Source organism: Anolis carolinensis, chromosome 5, assembly GCF_035594765.1.
Source record: "Anolis carolinensis isolate JA03-04 chromosome 5, rAnoCar3.1.pri, whole genome shotgun sequence".
NCBI classification, from domain to species: domain Eukaryota; kingdom Metazoa; phylum Chordata; class Lepidosauria; order Squamata; family Dactyloidae; genus Anolis; species Anolis carolinensis.
In genome coordinates, this window is record NC_085845.1 from 84,933,710 (window position 1) to 84,950,049 (window position 16,340).

Below are 16,340 nucleotides of genomic sequence, written 5' to 3' on the forward strand. Positions count from 1 at the left end.
CGTGATATAAGTTTACAGTTAAATCCCTTTTAATATAAAATATGATGTGGGATTTTGAAAGATGACTGCTTTTTTCAGTGGGAAGCGATGTTTAAAATTTACATTAACTAATGAATTATTGTCATAATTCTTGAAAATGCTTGAAAATAGATAATAAAGACCAGGGCAGGGCATTAAATACTGCAGAACATTAAACTGTATTGTGTTCATGGTAGCTTAATCATAAGAATTAAGTGTTAAGCATTTTACTCTGCTCTGCATGAAAACATGGAAGAAATCAATTTGTGAATTAACCTGTGTCTTATGGATTTATTATGGGTTGGTTTAAATGAAGATGAATGGAACAAGAAATGTTCTGGTAGCACAAGCTGGCAAAACTAATTTGTTCTATTTTGTTTCATTGGTAAATAACGCAAGATATTTCATCTTCAATTAATTCAGGGAAAATTAAGATAAATGGAAGGCCCCTTGCAGTGGCATCTAAGTGCTCCTCTTAATCTTAGCCCAGGTACTGAACAATCATGATTAATCATGAACTTCAACGTGATTCATTCTCCCCAGTGAAAGATTTTGCCAATAAAACTTCGTGTTTATGCCTGTGTTGAGAACAATGTGTCCTTCGTGTTTCTTCTTGTGTGGTTAGAATGGTAATGCTTACATTTCAACATCCAATGTGCTAACTTCCAAAGTTCTACCAAAAATAGCTCCATAGAAATTGGTGGGATTTATATTGTAACTAACAAGTTTGAAATACAAGGAATAAATAAAATAAAAGAGAAGTCTAAAATGTTAAATTAAATTTCCAGTTGAGTGTTATTTAACATAATAAAAGAAGTGGTTGCTTTTTAATATATGAATTAGATGTCTGCTACGTGAATAGAAACTATTATCTTAAACAGAACTCTTGTTCAGTTGAAAAATCTATAGAAAATATTATTTGACTGATACTGATTGACTGGAATATTTATACTTTTTAACCAGTCATGCATTTCCTGGAGGGAAATGCCCTGGATGGCTCTATTTGAACTAATCTTTTGCTAACTCTTGGTACTGATAAAACACGGAGGGATTATTGATGACTTATAAATTACTTTTGTGCAATAATATTCCCGTTCTTTTAAAGATTTTGGATAATGCAGAGCAGCTGAGGAAGTTTGAAGCAAACATCCTTCCGGGTTTCCTTCGATTACAAGAACTGGTAAGTAAATTGACTGAAATATGCTCTCCATATTGGAAACCTACTGGCAATGGCAAACCCTTTCTGAACCAATCTTGCTAAGAAAATCCTGTGATAGGGTGGCTTTAGAGTCACCATATGTCAAAAACGTTTTGAAACATACAGCCACAACAACAGATGTACGTTAATCTTGGTAGGAGGCTGGAACTGAGAAGAGTTGTGTCACTAGCTTTGGCACTTCCATGTGTTTCCTTTGCAATAATCTTATGAAACAGAGTGTGACAAATGTTAGACTGACTGCAGAGAGAAATGTGTTTTGGTTTGGATTGATGATCGCTTTAGTGGCAATTCAAATGGATTAGAGAAGCATATAACATGATTCTAATATTTTGCCAGTAGGTACAGGTCAAGAAAGATTGTCAAAAATAAACAAGACATCTCTGTCTCCTAAAAGGAGAATGATTAGAGATAGTTTTACCACAAATCTCTTGCTGCTGCCTTGGGGAAGGAGGTCTTTTTTGTGTGGTTCTCAACAAGAAAAATAGGCAAAATGATTCATTGTTGAAGTGGAGATTGCAACTTGGAGCTTTTCAGTACTAGTTTTATCTATAACACCACACTACCACCTTTCTGTTGCTTATTCTTTTATTATATTTGCATATAGTTCCCTGAGTACATCTTCATTTTGTATTACCAGAATATAAACCGAGTTTTTCATTCCTTTTTTTAAGACTGAAAAAGCACTCCTCAGCTTATATTCGGGTTAGGGTCCTGGCAGGAAGGTGTGGGGCTTAAAGACCAGGACCCTCCCCTCAAGAGAGGAGGAGAGGCAGGCCTCTTTTTTTCCTCTCTGCACAACAGTCACACCTCGCCCTTCTCCTCCTCCCTCACCACTGCCCTTCTCCTCCCTCACACACCACCCTTCTCCTCCTGTCTCATTCCCAAAGTCACAAGCCTCTTCATCTTCACTTTTCTCTTCTTTTTCTTCTCCATACTTCTCTTCCTCTCCTGTGTGACCCCTGCCATGCTGGCCGCGAGACAGGCAAAGAGGGGAAGGGAGGGGAGCAAAGGCATGCTCCACAGAGGCTGTGTTTGCTTTCTTCTCCTCCTCCCCCTCTTCCCTTCCCCTCCATTGGCTGCTCTGCTGCCTGCCTTCCCTGCCTGCAAAAAAGAAATCCAAGACAAGTCCTGCTGAACTCTTTCACTGCCTTCTTTTTCTCATTCTTTCTTTCTTTTCCTCTTCACTTCCTCTTCTTATCTTTTCTTTTCTGTTTTCTCTTCTTATTTTCATCTTCCCCTCCCTTTTCTTTTCCTGTTGTCCTTGCATGAGGCAGGAGGGGAGGGAGGGGGAAGAGAGAGAAGGCATGCTCTGTGGAGGTAATAATAGAGTAGGAAGAGACCCAAAAAGGTAAGTAGTCCAACCCCCTCCTGTTCCCATGCACAATAAAAGCCTCAACAAGTGGCAACCCAGCCTCCGATGATGATGATGATGATGATGATGATGATGATGATGATGATGATGATGATGATGTAGGAAAAGACCCCCAAAGGCCACTTAGTCCAGTCCCTTCCTGCTCCCATGCAGGAAAACCACAATATAAGGCCCATCAATGGCAATCCAGCCTCTAATAATGCATTTCATTTTTTCTGCCTAAGTGGAGTATCTTGCATTTGTCCCTGTTGAACTTTCTCTTGTTGGTTTTGGCTCATCTCTCTAATCTGTTAAGATCCTTTTGAATTCTGCTCCTGTCTTCTGGAGTATTAGCTATCCCTTCCAATTTGGTGTCACCTGCAAACTTGATTATCATGCCTTCTAACCCTTCATCTAAGTCAGTGATTCCCAAAGTGGGCGCTACCGCCCCCTGGTGGGCATTGTAGCGATCCAGGGGGGCGGTGATGGCCACAGGTGCATTTGCCATATGCATTAATACATCTGTCTTTCTGTTTAATTGCTATTAAAATTTTAAAAAAATTCCAGGGGGCGCTGAGTAATATTTTTTTCTGGAAAGGGGGCGGTAGGCCAGATAAGTTTGGGAACCACTGATCTGTTTTATATGAATTGTTGTTTTGTAGATTGTTTTATATGAATTGTTGTTTTTACATTGTTTTTAGGCATTGAATTTTTGCCTATTTATTGTAAGCCGCTTTGAGTCCCCTCGGGGAGAAAGGCGGGGTAAAAGTGATGTAAATAAATACATCTAAGTCATTAATAAAGATGTTGCACAGAACTGGAGCCAGGACAGATAAAGAGATATTTTTGCCCCTATGTGAGGGCAAAAACACCAACATTTTTTTGTTTCCAGCAGCAATAGTGTAGAAAATTTGGCAAAGCATTTTATTTTGTGTCAAAAAAAATCTTTCGTGAAATGTGCAAAAATGGTAAAAGTACAAAAACTCACATAGTCTATTCTATTCACTCTTGTGTAGCAGAATGAAATGAAGGTTTACATACTTATGGTATTCATTGAATATAGTGCATCTTATTACTGAGTTAAGCTTCCTGATTTGGAAAGTAGGAAATTGTTGTGGGTTTATACATGTTCTTCTTTTATTTCCTCTTGGTTTTCTATAACTTTCAGCACTTGTACCTTGCCATTAAATTCAGCTTCAAACAAACTTTGACCAGAAATAATCTGGGTTTCAGGCCATGGTTTCTGTACTTTGCTGCCAAATCACAGTTTTGGCTTCACCCCACACCTTCTAGAGACAAATCATTTTGAAAAGCATGAGATTTACACTCAAGATAACCCCAGTGCAGATATAATCTGTGGTTACAGGGAGATTATAGATGACAGATGCAAGTCCTGTCTTTCACACAAAAGAAAAGGAGAAAATGCATGATTTGGCAATTGAGAATGTTATGTCTGAATTTTGTTCATATCCACATTTTGGATGAAGCAGCAATGTCTGTTTACTCCTTAACTATAGTCATCATTTATTTTAAATGTTATGTTTTTCAACCCCTGCAATTGAAGTGAACTCTGTATAACCATAATAAAAAGAAATACAAGAAATGCTAGAACTATTATTTTAAATTGGCAGTTATATTTGTTACTTGATTAGGCATTCTAAGGTCTTATGATTATGCAACGAATTTGCAATAGAATGTGGAGTTAGGCAGATTTATTACAGTTAAAATGTAAGATTTTCTTTGATTCAAATGTAATTACAAGGGTATTTCCTCCCATTTCACAACAATACTCTTTTTTTTCCCAGACAGACAGAAATGTGACTGTTGTCCTCCTTAGTGAAATTGTGTGGGAGCTTCTTCGTCCAAATACAGGATGCCTTGAACCATCACCTTTATATTTTCCGGACTACAGCATAGGTAACATGCAGTATGTCCTTATGCTGTTATTGGATATATCTGTGGTGATTAGCTATAATCCCTAAAGGAATTGCCTGTGAACAGAAGCAGTAAACTTGAGTTGTCCATATGCTGTGAACAAACTGGATAAAGTCTGTCTCTACCTCTTTTTGCTTGTGAGCTTCTGAAGGTGCTTGGTTGACAGAATAGATGTAAAGATAAATGTAACCCAAAGGGGAATTCTTGAGTTTAATTTCTGCCTTTAGCAAGTCAGTAATTAACAGTTTTATTTTCTGCACACTTGTACCCTCCCCCACAACACAAGGAATTGAAAACTCTTTGTATGACAGAATTAATTTGGGATTTAAGATCGTGGTTAAAACAGTTCAGTTGGAGTGGGGGTTACTTGACCTTGTATCAAGGAGGACTAAAATGGTTGAATTTTCCATATGTGAACAGCCTGTGGTCAGGATAGCTAAAGTAAAGGAAGTATTGTCTGTGTTGTGAAGTTACTTGGACATGTTATTTCCAGAAGTATATAAGTTAAAATGTGCAAAATTTAGCATTCTTTTTATCTACATTTTCTAAGTATATGTATGTGACACAACTAGAATTTTATTACTGTAGTTATCAGTACTACATCACCAAATTATAATTTTTACTTGTGGAGCAGTGGGACATTATGTAAGATACAAAGGTGGGAGGGAGGACCTGGCTTGGTGCTACCTAAACTGTGTCCTAATTATAAATAATTGCCTCAATTAGTTTTGTCATAGTGTGTTAGATTAAGAATTCAATGAATACTGAGGCAATGGATACCGTATCAAAAATGTTTATGTTCTGACAATCACATGGCAAAAAAAGTGCTGGGTGTATAAAACAATACATAAAGCAAGCTGCTAAAATGTAAACTAAAGCATTATATAGAATAATAATTACAATCTGCAGCAGAAGGGAAGCTTATGATAGCAAAAAAATCAATGTCACAACAGGGCCGCTGGAAGTAATACATGTATATATATTTTGGCTGGCCTCTAAAAAGCTACATGAGGTATGCATGTGGCTCTTTAGATTAAGGCTTAAATGAAATAGCTAATCACTCAACTATTTAAGTAAACACTCAGGTCAAATAGGAAATGGTGACTGTGTTCTTATCTGAGACTGTACCTGGTAGAAGAAAGAAACAGAAGAGAAACCCAATTAGCAATGGAGTTGTGGATGAATTACAATTCCCAAATTAGTGTACCCGTGGCAATATTAATAGTTTTTACCTGTTCTGAACCTGATGCGTTCCAATCACATTCCATCAGAGTGGTATCCCCCACTGACATTGCTATTCCAGATTGCACAGCTCCAGGCAGAGCCCCTCTGTAAAGACCTTTTTCTTCTCTGTGGAGACAGATGATAGGAAACAGGTAGATTGCTAGTGGTAAGCCAGGTTTTGCGGAATCAGATTGGGCCCACATTCTGCTTATTACCAACTACTGCTCTTTTACACGGGTTGCTGCTGAATTTTCCAAAGCCAGTTAAAGGGGATTGATTGATCAGTTTTCCAAAGCTGGTTTCATGATCGTTCACATGTTAAGGTGCAAATGTGTCAGTTCTTTGTTTGAGTTTTAAGTTGTAAATAATGCAAGGGGTGATTCTTTTTATTTATTCATTTAAATAGGACATTTGCAAAAGATTCTGTCCCATGACCATCCTCCAGAATATTCTTTCGATTTTTATGCTGCATATATAAATATTCTACTTGGAGTCTTCTATCCTGTGTGCAGAGATCTGAAGGAGCTTCGACATCTGGTAAAAGACCTCTTTGTGGTTTTGTAATAACTGTGATGCTCATTGCTTTGCTCCTTGCTTTGGAATTCAACAAATATTTTACATCTGTTTATAATAGATGATGTGCTAATTTTTAGTAATCAGATATATTTTGTAAAGGACAGTAAGACCAGATTTGGGCATAATATATTGAACTTGAGCATCTTTTTCTCTCTCATGACATATTATATACACTAGTTTTGAAGCTGTGTGTCAAATCCTTGTTTTTGACAATCCAACATACCAGAGAGATGAAAAAAGAGTATGACCAAGGGCTACTTTAAAGGCCAAACAATAGGGGCAATGTTTATAATTTCTTTAAGCTTCTTCCGATACCATGGCGCCTAGTCCTTGGCGTCTAGTATTTCTCACAAGAAGAGAAATACTTTGTATGTTTTGAATTCTGGCTACTCACGCTGGGCAAGAAGAGATAACATCCACTGTTCTGTTTCTCGTTGTCAGACAGGATTGTTTTCAGTGTTCACAGCTTGCTGCAAAAACCTTTCTATTCTTCTTGCCATTTGCCCCTTTCTCATTTGATTTCTTATTCTTGTAATTGTAATTGTGAAGAGGCTATTCTTTAGAGTTAGAGAGCTGTGATGTGGCTCATACAACAGTGTGATGTTTCAGTTCTTTCAGTTGTCAAGGAAATTGGAATTTTGAACATGAAATGGTATTAAGTCAAGTTCTTACTGTTATCTTGTAGGCGGCACTGAATTTTTCCAAATATTGTGAGCCAGTGGTTCAAGGAGAAGGTAAGTGTTTTATGTTCATACGAACAGTATGGGGCACTCTAATTCTTGGTCTGATTCACTGCACATTTCTTGGCAGTCTGGTGGAGATATAATGTGGCCTGAATGCTAACGGTAGTTTAAATAATCAGAATTGATCATTGGGTTCATTCATCCTTCTTTCCTTCCTTTCTTCCCCCTCCGTCTTTCAGTTTTGGATATTATTGGGGTTAGTTTTCCAAAGCACAGTTTTCAACTTCTGTTAAATGGGTTTTAGTCCTGCCTTTATTTCTTCATGGCCATATGGTGACATAACATTGCCCAGTCATCTACCCAGGATTAGAGCATTTTGATTATCTTGTGGGCTTGTACTATACAACAGTTAGTTCTGGAGTGAATGATGTCATGGCAGAGAGAGAACATAGTGGTAGGAAGCATTTGAGCCCATTGGCACTTCAGATCTCTTAACTAAGGGAAATGCTTGAACAGTGTGTTTTATCTGACCTTAAAGGAACATGAAGGATGAGATTGAACAAAGTTTTAATAGAATCATAGAGCTGGAAGAGACCTCATGGGCTATCAAGTCCACCCCCCTGCCAAGAAGCAGGAAAATCACATTCAAAGCACCCCTGACAGATGGCCATTCAGCCTCTGCTTAAAAGCCTCCAAAGAAAGAGCCTCCACCACACTCCGGGGCAGAGAGTTCTATTGCCTAACAGCTCTCACAGTGAGGAAGTTCTTCCTAATGTTCAGGTGGAATCTCCTTTCCTGTAGTTTGAAGCCATTGTTCCGAGTCCTAGTCTCTAAGAAAACAAGACAAATAAAAATCTTTATTACGTTCATAGACCAGCATAAGGAAAGTAGGGTACACTCTCATAAAAACATTGTTCATTACAACCTAAAAGGCTAGAAAACAGTGGTATGTTGAAAGCTAAAACAAAAACTATTTAGAGAAGTGAAGGAACTAGGAAGAAATGGAGAGGGAGGGAGATTGATGTAAGGGTAGAGCATTCATGGCACAAGTCTAGGGGACTGGGGTGGGAAGAACTGATTTACATTTCAGTTAGCAATAGTTAGATTGTTAACTTTTGAAACCAGTCATCACCTGGCGGATTTTAAGTCCTGCTGCACAAAACTTGACAGCATTATAGGTTATAACTGGGTTGGTATCTGAGAGCAGCAAGTTGGTATAAAGTTGTCCTGAACAGCCTGGATAATTGTATAGCAAAGGCAGGATGTATCTAGATCGAATATCCCTGTAGAACAGGCCCTGGAGGAGCACATGCTTATTTGTTTCTATTTGACCCGAGTCACAAGGGCAGAGTTGTAATACCAGACATTGGTCTATGGTGGATCGGCCTTCCAGCTTTCTTTCTTGTTCCTATTTGTCTTCTTGTTCCAGCCAGTCCTGGAGTTTCCATTGAAGTTGTCTTGCATATAACTTACTGATTGTATTGAGGAAGCTGATTGGTCTGTACTTTGCAGGGTCGTCCTTTTCCCTTTTCTTTTTGTAGATAGGGACACTGATTGCAAGCTCCCGATCCTTGGGGATTTGGACATAGTTGTTCATGCATGTGAAAAGTGAGGCTAGGATGGGGGTCCAAAAATCCAGATTGTTCTTGATGGCCTCTGCTGGAATAAGATCATCTGGGCCTTTCCTGGTCTTAATTGGGCAACAAGGTTTTTGATCTCTGTTGCTGTAATGGGTGGCCACAGTGGAAGTTCTTCCTATGTCAATGCTGGGGCAGTCACTTCCAGCAGAGGTGTCCATATAAAGTTCCTGAAAGTATGTCTCCCAGATCTCTGGAGGAATATGAGAGTACACCACATCTTTGAATGTTTGATGTGATATGCCAGATGGTGGCTGAGTCTTTGGATTTGACTGCTTTAATGAGCTGTGCCCAGTTGTTTTTCGTGGCATCTTTTTTTGGGGCAAGCAGTTGCTCATATCATTTCTTTTGTTGGAGGTGTAGTGTTGGATATAAACGCCTGATAGGTGGTAGCAAGAGTTTTTTTTTTTTAAATAGATTTTTATTGGAATTTCAAATAAAATTTACAGCTGAGTAGTGGAAACAGAGAGGGAGGGGTAAGGAGAGGGGTGTGTGCGAGGGTAAATGGAAAAAGAGAAAACAGAGAATCCAACCAGAAGAACCCGCGGAAAACAACCGATCCAAAGAAAATAAAAAAAATAAAAATAAAATAAAAATAAAAATAAAAATTGACTTCCATCTCATACACAGATATTTTGTATTCTCTTACATTTGATCTATTTCTAATAATTGTTTATTTAAATTAGCATCATTATTTGTTTTTCTCTTAAATACTTCTTTATCAAGCCCCAATCCGTTTGCCTTTTTGGTATGCCATTATTATTTTTTAGTAAATAAGTCAACTTGTCCATGTTCATAATATCCAAAACTTTGTTTAACCAACTGCTTAGCTCAGGAGTTTCTTTCTTTTTCCAATCCTTGGCATATATTATTCTGGCCGCCGTGGTGAGGTAATTAAACAGAATTTCTTTATTTTTATCTTTTTCTATATTGAGCATACCCAATAGAAAATACTTTGGGTCCAGCTCAACCTTAATTTGCAACATCTCCTGTATTTTTTGGTGGATTTCCTTCCAATATTTCTTCGCCTTTTTGCATGTCCACCAACAGTGGAAAAATGTCCCCACTTGGTCACCGCATTTCCAACATTTGTTTGAAGTTTTTTTATAATAGTTTGATAATTTTTGAGGGGTCAAATACCAGCGGTAGAACATTTTAATCCAATTTTCTTTCAATTCTGTGGCATAAGTTGCTTTTAGTCTGGAATTCCAGGCCTTTTCCCATTCTTCTAAATAATTTTTTTCCCCTAAGTTTTTAGCCCATTTGGTCATGTTTTCTTTTATTGCTACTTCCTCCGTCTCCCATTCAATTAGTTTTGTATAAATTATGGATATTTGTTTTTTCCCCAGTTTCATTACCTTATCCCAGAAACTATCCCTCTCTTCAAATCCTAGAATTTTATCTTTATTATAATATTCTTTCAATTGCATGTATTGGAACCATCCAACATTAGGGAATTTGCGATTTATTTCTTCCTGACTTTGTAGACTATGTTTTCCATTTTCTTTCACTAAGATATCTTTGTATCTGGGCCATATTTCTCCACCTCCAACAAGAGTTTTTTTCTCCAACAAGAGTTTTTTTGACATTGATACATTCCTTGTGGAACTAGGGCTTGGAGTGTTGTTGCTCATGCTGCCAGGATGCAGTGTTGTTGGGCCTTAAGTACTTCTGAAGCTCTTGAGTGATGTTATTGTAGTTCTCCAAGAGTGAAATAGGGGTTGTAGCTATTGCCAGGGCAGTCTGGAGGCTCATTAGTTGTTCTGTGGCCAGGAACTCTGTTACTTTTTGGTTCAGAAAGGGGGTCTATCTGGCTCTACAGTGGGTTCTATAGCCATTTTCACCTAAGTGTGTAGACAAGAGAGAGGAATATCAAAGACAGTTGAAGTACATGGCATTGTTTCATTATATCAAGCATGGGAATTGTGTGGCTGTCTAGATGTTATTGAATTGCAAGTCTTATTCATCCTAGATGGCATAAGCAGTGATGAAGAATTCTGGCATATTCACTCCACAACATCTGAAGGATTTCACAATTCTCCCCAATTTACTGTGTGACAAATATTGGCCCTATAAATCAGTAATATGAATATCTTTCGTTCTACAGTCGCAAAAGAAATATTGTACTGTCTCTTCTGTTGTGTTTCTTACTTTCAATACCACCCACCCACTCCACTGGTTACATGATTCAAGGTCTGCATCTTGAATGAATACTCCTTTTGTGTGTGTATGTGCAGCTAATGAACGTGATACACGTCGACTTTGGAAAAATATTGAATCTCACTTGAAGAAGGCTATGCAGACTGTTTATCTGCGGGAAATATCGAGGTAATTGTTCCCTTCTCTTTATTTTATGAAACCTGTCTTTCAAGAAATATAAACTGTCAAGTATCTGTGGCTGATTGTATTCTTTATTGTCAAAAAGAATGTCACAGCTTATAAAAATCGATTTAATTCTAGTAATAGTTTATTTGTACTAATCAAAGAAAATGTGCAGAATGTAACTCTTGTAATGTCAGGATGCAGGTGGGGGATAGTTAGTTGGTTTTAATCACACACACTTCACAGAACAATTATAATAGCCATATCCCATGGAATCATAGAATCATAGAACAGTAGAGTTGGAAGAGACCTCATGGGCCATCTAGTCCAACCCCCTGCCAAGAAGCAGGGAATTGCATTCAAAGCACCCCTGACAGATGGCCATCCAGCCTGTGCTTAAAAGCCTCCAAGGAAGGAAAGGTATTGAAAGGTAACACAGATGCATCCACCTTTTGAAATTTGAGTTTATAATTCTCCTTGCTTTTATGTGTGATATACACATTACCTTTAAAAAGCTACCTTACCTTTTAGCTCCCAGTGGGAACGATTACAGCAAGATGATGGAGAACCTGGACATCTAAAAGGTATGGATGCAATAGTTTTGAAGTGTCAATGACTGAAGCTAAAATATCTCTGGAATTTAGAACAATTTAATTGCTCTAAATTCCAGGACCTTTTTGGTGGCTGCTCCCAGACTGTGGAATTCCATCCCAAGGGACCAGGATGGCCCCATCCCTGCTGACCTTCTGCAAGCAGGACAAGACCATCCTTTTCCCAGCAGGCATTTGGAGAAGGATAACGGGCACAATGCTTGGGAGGTTGTGGGGTGGGGGGTTGTTAGGGTGATTGTGTTTATTAGAATGCATTATAATTGTATTTATTATATTTCAACTGTATTTTGACCTAACACAGTATTATTTAATTGTTATTTAATTTTTGTATTAACTTTGTTTTAAATTGATCAAAGTGTGTAGTTGTTAGCGGCCTTGAGTCCCTTCGGGGAGAAAGGCGGGGTATAAATAAAATAAACTACAATAATAATATAATTGTTTGATAAGCATTTCCAAATATGTAAACCATTTAAAGAAATGGAACAGGTAGGTTTTTCCCCTGTCAAATGGAGAGAAAAGCAGTATTCATTTTAGAATTTTGACAGATTCAAAATAGCTTTTTTGCTTTGTTTTTCCCCCGTTTCCCTCCTAGGACTTTCAGCGCATGCTCATGTAGAGCTTCCATATTATTCCAGGTTCCTTCTAATAGCTGCATACCTTGCTTCTTATAACCCTGCCAGGACAGATAAGAGGTTCTTTGTTAAGGTAATTACGTTTTTTCCTGTTTGCCATAATCTGTCCAAAACCACAGAAATTCCACTGTTTTTTATTTAATTTTAAATTACATTAATATTTTATATTGTTAAAAGGTGGCTCATAACATTTTTAAGCATTTTAATTATTTGTCTGAAGAGTATTCAAAAAATCAAATCAGTATCAAAAACATGCTGTTTTAAAAAATGAATGTTACTGTGAATGTATGTTCTAGTAATGGGGTAGCTGGATGGCTTAGCCTACTGTCACAATCACCACAGCAAGAAAATAATCATAATCATAATAATCATAATAACAACAATAACAACATTTGTGATACGGCATAAAGAATGACTGTTAAAAGTAAAATATAGGTTTTTGGTAAGTTTTAGTTTTTGGTGTTGTCATATGCTGATAAAAGTGCTGGGGATGTGCTTGTCTGTATATTTCGTTTTGGACTGGCTTTTCGTGAGGAAGAAAACATATTCCAAACAAAGCCAAGTTTGTCACAAGGCTAATTGATTTGAAGCAAAATTGTTATGTTATTTATGTATTGAAATAATTATAGTTTACCAAGAATCTTAACAGTATTAATTTCAAATAGTTTAAAACAATTTAAAACAGAATAATTTCAACAGACTGAAAGCATGTTAAACAATGTGACAAACCAAAACAAGACAATTTAAAACCAATTAAAACAAATGAATAAAATTTAAAACAAAGAACAAGGACATATTTGGATGAAATAAATTATGTCTCAAAGGGTTTAATGAAAGCCATGTTTTACATGATGCTGAGATAAAGTCAGTATTAGTAGTGGTCAGCTCATTAAGGTGAGGGTACCTCTCTGCTGGGATGCAGTAGTACAGAAGGCCCTCTCCCATATCCTCAGGCAGAACTCAGCCTCATGGGTGAGACATAGAGAAAGGCTCCTCTCAGCAGACATCAAACCTCCGGCAACCATTTATAAGAAGCTCTACTTAAGGGGTCCGCAAACCTTTTAGGTGGAGGGTCAGTTCACTGTCCCACAAACATTTGGAGGGGCAGCCTTTAATCATGTCCAGGTGCATGCACATGCATCAGGTGTGCTTGCATGCACCAGGCATGCTGCTCACACCCCGCCACACACACACACATACACTGTCACCGCTACTCACATTCATTCACTCGCCCTCACCACACATCCGCCACTCATAATTGCTCACCTTTGTTACACACAAACACACTTGCTGCTGGACAATATATATAATATACTGGACCCAGTATATTATTTGAGAACACAGAAATGCTTGACCACTGCAACAACTATCATGTCAGACTACACAGAGAAGCCATTGAAATTCACAAGCATGTGGACAACTTCAACAGAAAGGCGGAAGCCATTAAAATGAACAAAATCTGGCTACCAGTATTAAAAAACTCAAAAATCAGAATAGTAAATAAGAAGCAACACTCTGAAAACAGAGGAGTTCCAGACATGGGAACCAAGGGCAGCTAACAACTCTGAACAAAGGATACCCCCAGACAGGAAGCCAGAAGATGAAGCTTTTCAATGCTAATTGAGGTGATTAACCTGGCCTCCAACTGGTCTCCAACTGACAAAGAGTTCTTCTCTCACCCTGGACTTTCCACAGATATATATAAACCTTCCTTGCTTAGTTTCTACATACCTCGCAACCTCTGAGGATGCCTGCCATAGATGTGGGCGAAATGTCAGGAGAGAATACTTCTAGAACATGGCCATACAGCCCGGAAAACACACAACAACCCTGTGATCCTGGCCATGAAAGCCTTCGAAAACACTTGCTGCTGCTTCCGCCGCCACTAGCTGTATATGCTCGCACTGGCTATGTGTCCATTCACATGTGACGGTAGTGGCAGGGGTCATGAAGACTTTGGCGGGCAGGATTTTTTTTAGTTTTGGGGGCCCTGGTCTACTTCATACAGCAAGGTATCAAGCTATTTAGGGGGTTAAATTGTCACCAGCTCCTCAATTTCAGTGAGGAAGCAACTTGGCAGCCAGTGCAGTTCCTTTGAAATTTGTGGTCTAAATGCATTCTGTATGATGTTTCAGTAAGCAGACTAGTGGCTGTATTTTGCAATAGATTGACTTTTTCTAATGTCTTCAAAGACAGCTTGAGATAGAATACATGCAGTAGTCTAGGGATTGGCATGCATGAAGGGAACAGGGGCCTATTTTTATTTCTTCCTGAAGACTGTACTTTTCCTTTGCAACCCATGGGCAGCTGTACTTTTTATTATTTTGTAGCTGAGTTGGGTTTTTCATTTGGGGAAAGTTGGATGCTATGGGGTGATTATTGATAGATGAAATCCTCTGTGTGATTGCATGAAACCCTGCTTAAAAGCTGAGCTGAATTTTTTAAAATGGGGAAGGATTGTTAGAATCCCAAGAATGGGGTTCTAGGACCATATGCGCTCACCTCACATTTGAACTAGTCTAATCAGAGGTTGCCAATTTTTAATGTATATAGATTTGTTCCATGATATAAATGTAGGAGTACAATACTATCACAGCATAGTTTTAATGGGATATGCTGATTTGAAGGTGACATGTGTAAGAAATCAAAGTTTGTATTTGAATGTTTTTCCCATTTCATTGCAAGTGCCCACATTCAGTTCCTTGGCTTGTCATGTGGCCGCAGGAACGCACCATTTGAGGACATGGCAGTGGGCCTTCAGTGCTAGATACCTCAGTGGTTGGATTCTTGGAAAATTCAAATTATGTTGAGAAATATTCTTGTCTTAAACTAGTTTGAGAATTGAACTACCACTTTGAAGAGTAGGGTTCAAATCCCCATTCAGCCATGGAAACCCACTGGGTGGGCTTGGGCAAGCCACACTCTCTCAGCCCCTATCTATACTGCCATGTAATACAATTAGAAACTGCATTATATGGTCAGTGTAGACTAAAATAATGCAGGTTAATGTACATAAAGCACATTATATTTCAAACCGCATTATATGACAGTATATATGGGGCCTCAGCATCAGTGGCAAAACCCAAACTGAACAAATCTTACCAAGAAAAAAAACATGCAAAGGTTGCCTTAGCGTTACAATAAATTGGAAATGACTTGAAGGCATAGAGTGATAATAGTTTAATTTTGTGAAATGAGGGAACCTCTACAATACACGTTTGGCCTATATGTTAAAGTAAAATTCCTCATTCCATTTTCTGTAGTTTTTCAGTCTTCATAATACAAAACCCCACAAGATTTTTGATAAAACTATTGTTTAAAATCTGAAGAAATGCTCCCCTCTTGAGTGGTGGGATGCTACTTGTTGCCTGGCAACCTTTCCACATAATTTCCCCTAACTCCCAGCCATCAGTTGCTATTTTGAACAGTGACTTGGGTGTTTTCCCCTCTGTAGCTGAACACATTTTTCCTTCTATCTGGGCTTTATAAGAAAGCAAGAAAAGGCTGACAACAGTTTTAAAAGAAGAGCAGTAGATACTGCACCTTGTCAATAGCTCAAAAGAGATATTTCCCTCAAAATCTTTTTGTGCCTTATCTTGGCAGTTGGAAAAAAGGGAATTCTTCATATTAATACTGAAAATTATTTTTCTGAAATAGCTGTGGGTAATTATCGATATGATATACAGTTGCTTTAAAAAAATCTTTTAAACATTTTTATAAACAGCGATATATCATTCGCAGCCATACCTGTTATTGACATGATATAGGTATATCAAATGAAGACCTCAGTTTTAGGTATATTATTGTTCAACCTGGTACTCAGTATATTAGTGATCAGTGGTGAAAACATATTCAAGAGCATAGTAGTTATGCATCATTCTCCCAATTGTGAAATGTTCAGTAATGTTTTCAGCATTTGTGTATTTTTGTACGTTGGCTGTTTCATAACTACTTATTTTCATTTGTAGCACCATGGAAAAATTAGGAAGATGAACTTTCAGAAGAAACATGAAAAGGTATTCAGTTTTCTTTCTTTGAAAACATGTGTATGCATATGCAAATACATGCATATTCTTTCCTCCCATCTTTAGAGTACTTTTGAAAAGAGATTTATTTATATTTATGGAAAGTA

The 16,340-nt window shown here is 37.9% G+C and overlaps 1 protein-coding gene across 12 annotated transcripts in view; it reads left to right on the forward strand.

Annotated features, from left to right (window-relative positions):
• orc5 (origin recognition complex subunit 5) overlaps positions 1-16,340 on the forward strand; it is a 178,067-nt gene that overhangs the window by 94,914 nt on the left and 66,813 nt on the right. For all 12 annotated transcript variants that reach the window (XR_010006976.1, XR_010006977.1, XM_062983508.1 and 9 more), the window contains 8 exons: positions 1,124-1,198; positions 4,394-4,505; positions 6,154-6,284; positions 7,009-7,057; positions 10,881-10,971; positions 11,497-11,549; positions 12,169-12,281; positions 16,177-16,224. Coding sequence is in view for 10 of the 12 variants with exons in the window: in XM_062983508.1 (XP_062839578.1) it covers positions 1,124-1,198; positions 4,394-4,505; positions 6,154-6,284; positions 7,009-7,057; positions 10,881-10,971; positions 11,497-11,549; positions 12,169-12,281; positions 16,177-16,224 (672 nt within the window). In the remaining 2 variants the exon portion in view is untranslated. The remainder of the gene's footprint in view (positions 1-1,123; positions 1,199-4,393; positions 4,506-6,153; positions 6,285-7,008; positions 7,058-10,880; positions 10,972-11,496; positions 11,550-12,168; positions 12,282-16,176; positions 16,225-16,340) is intronic.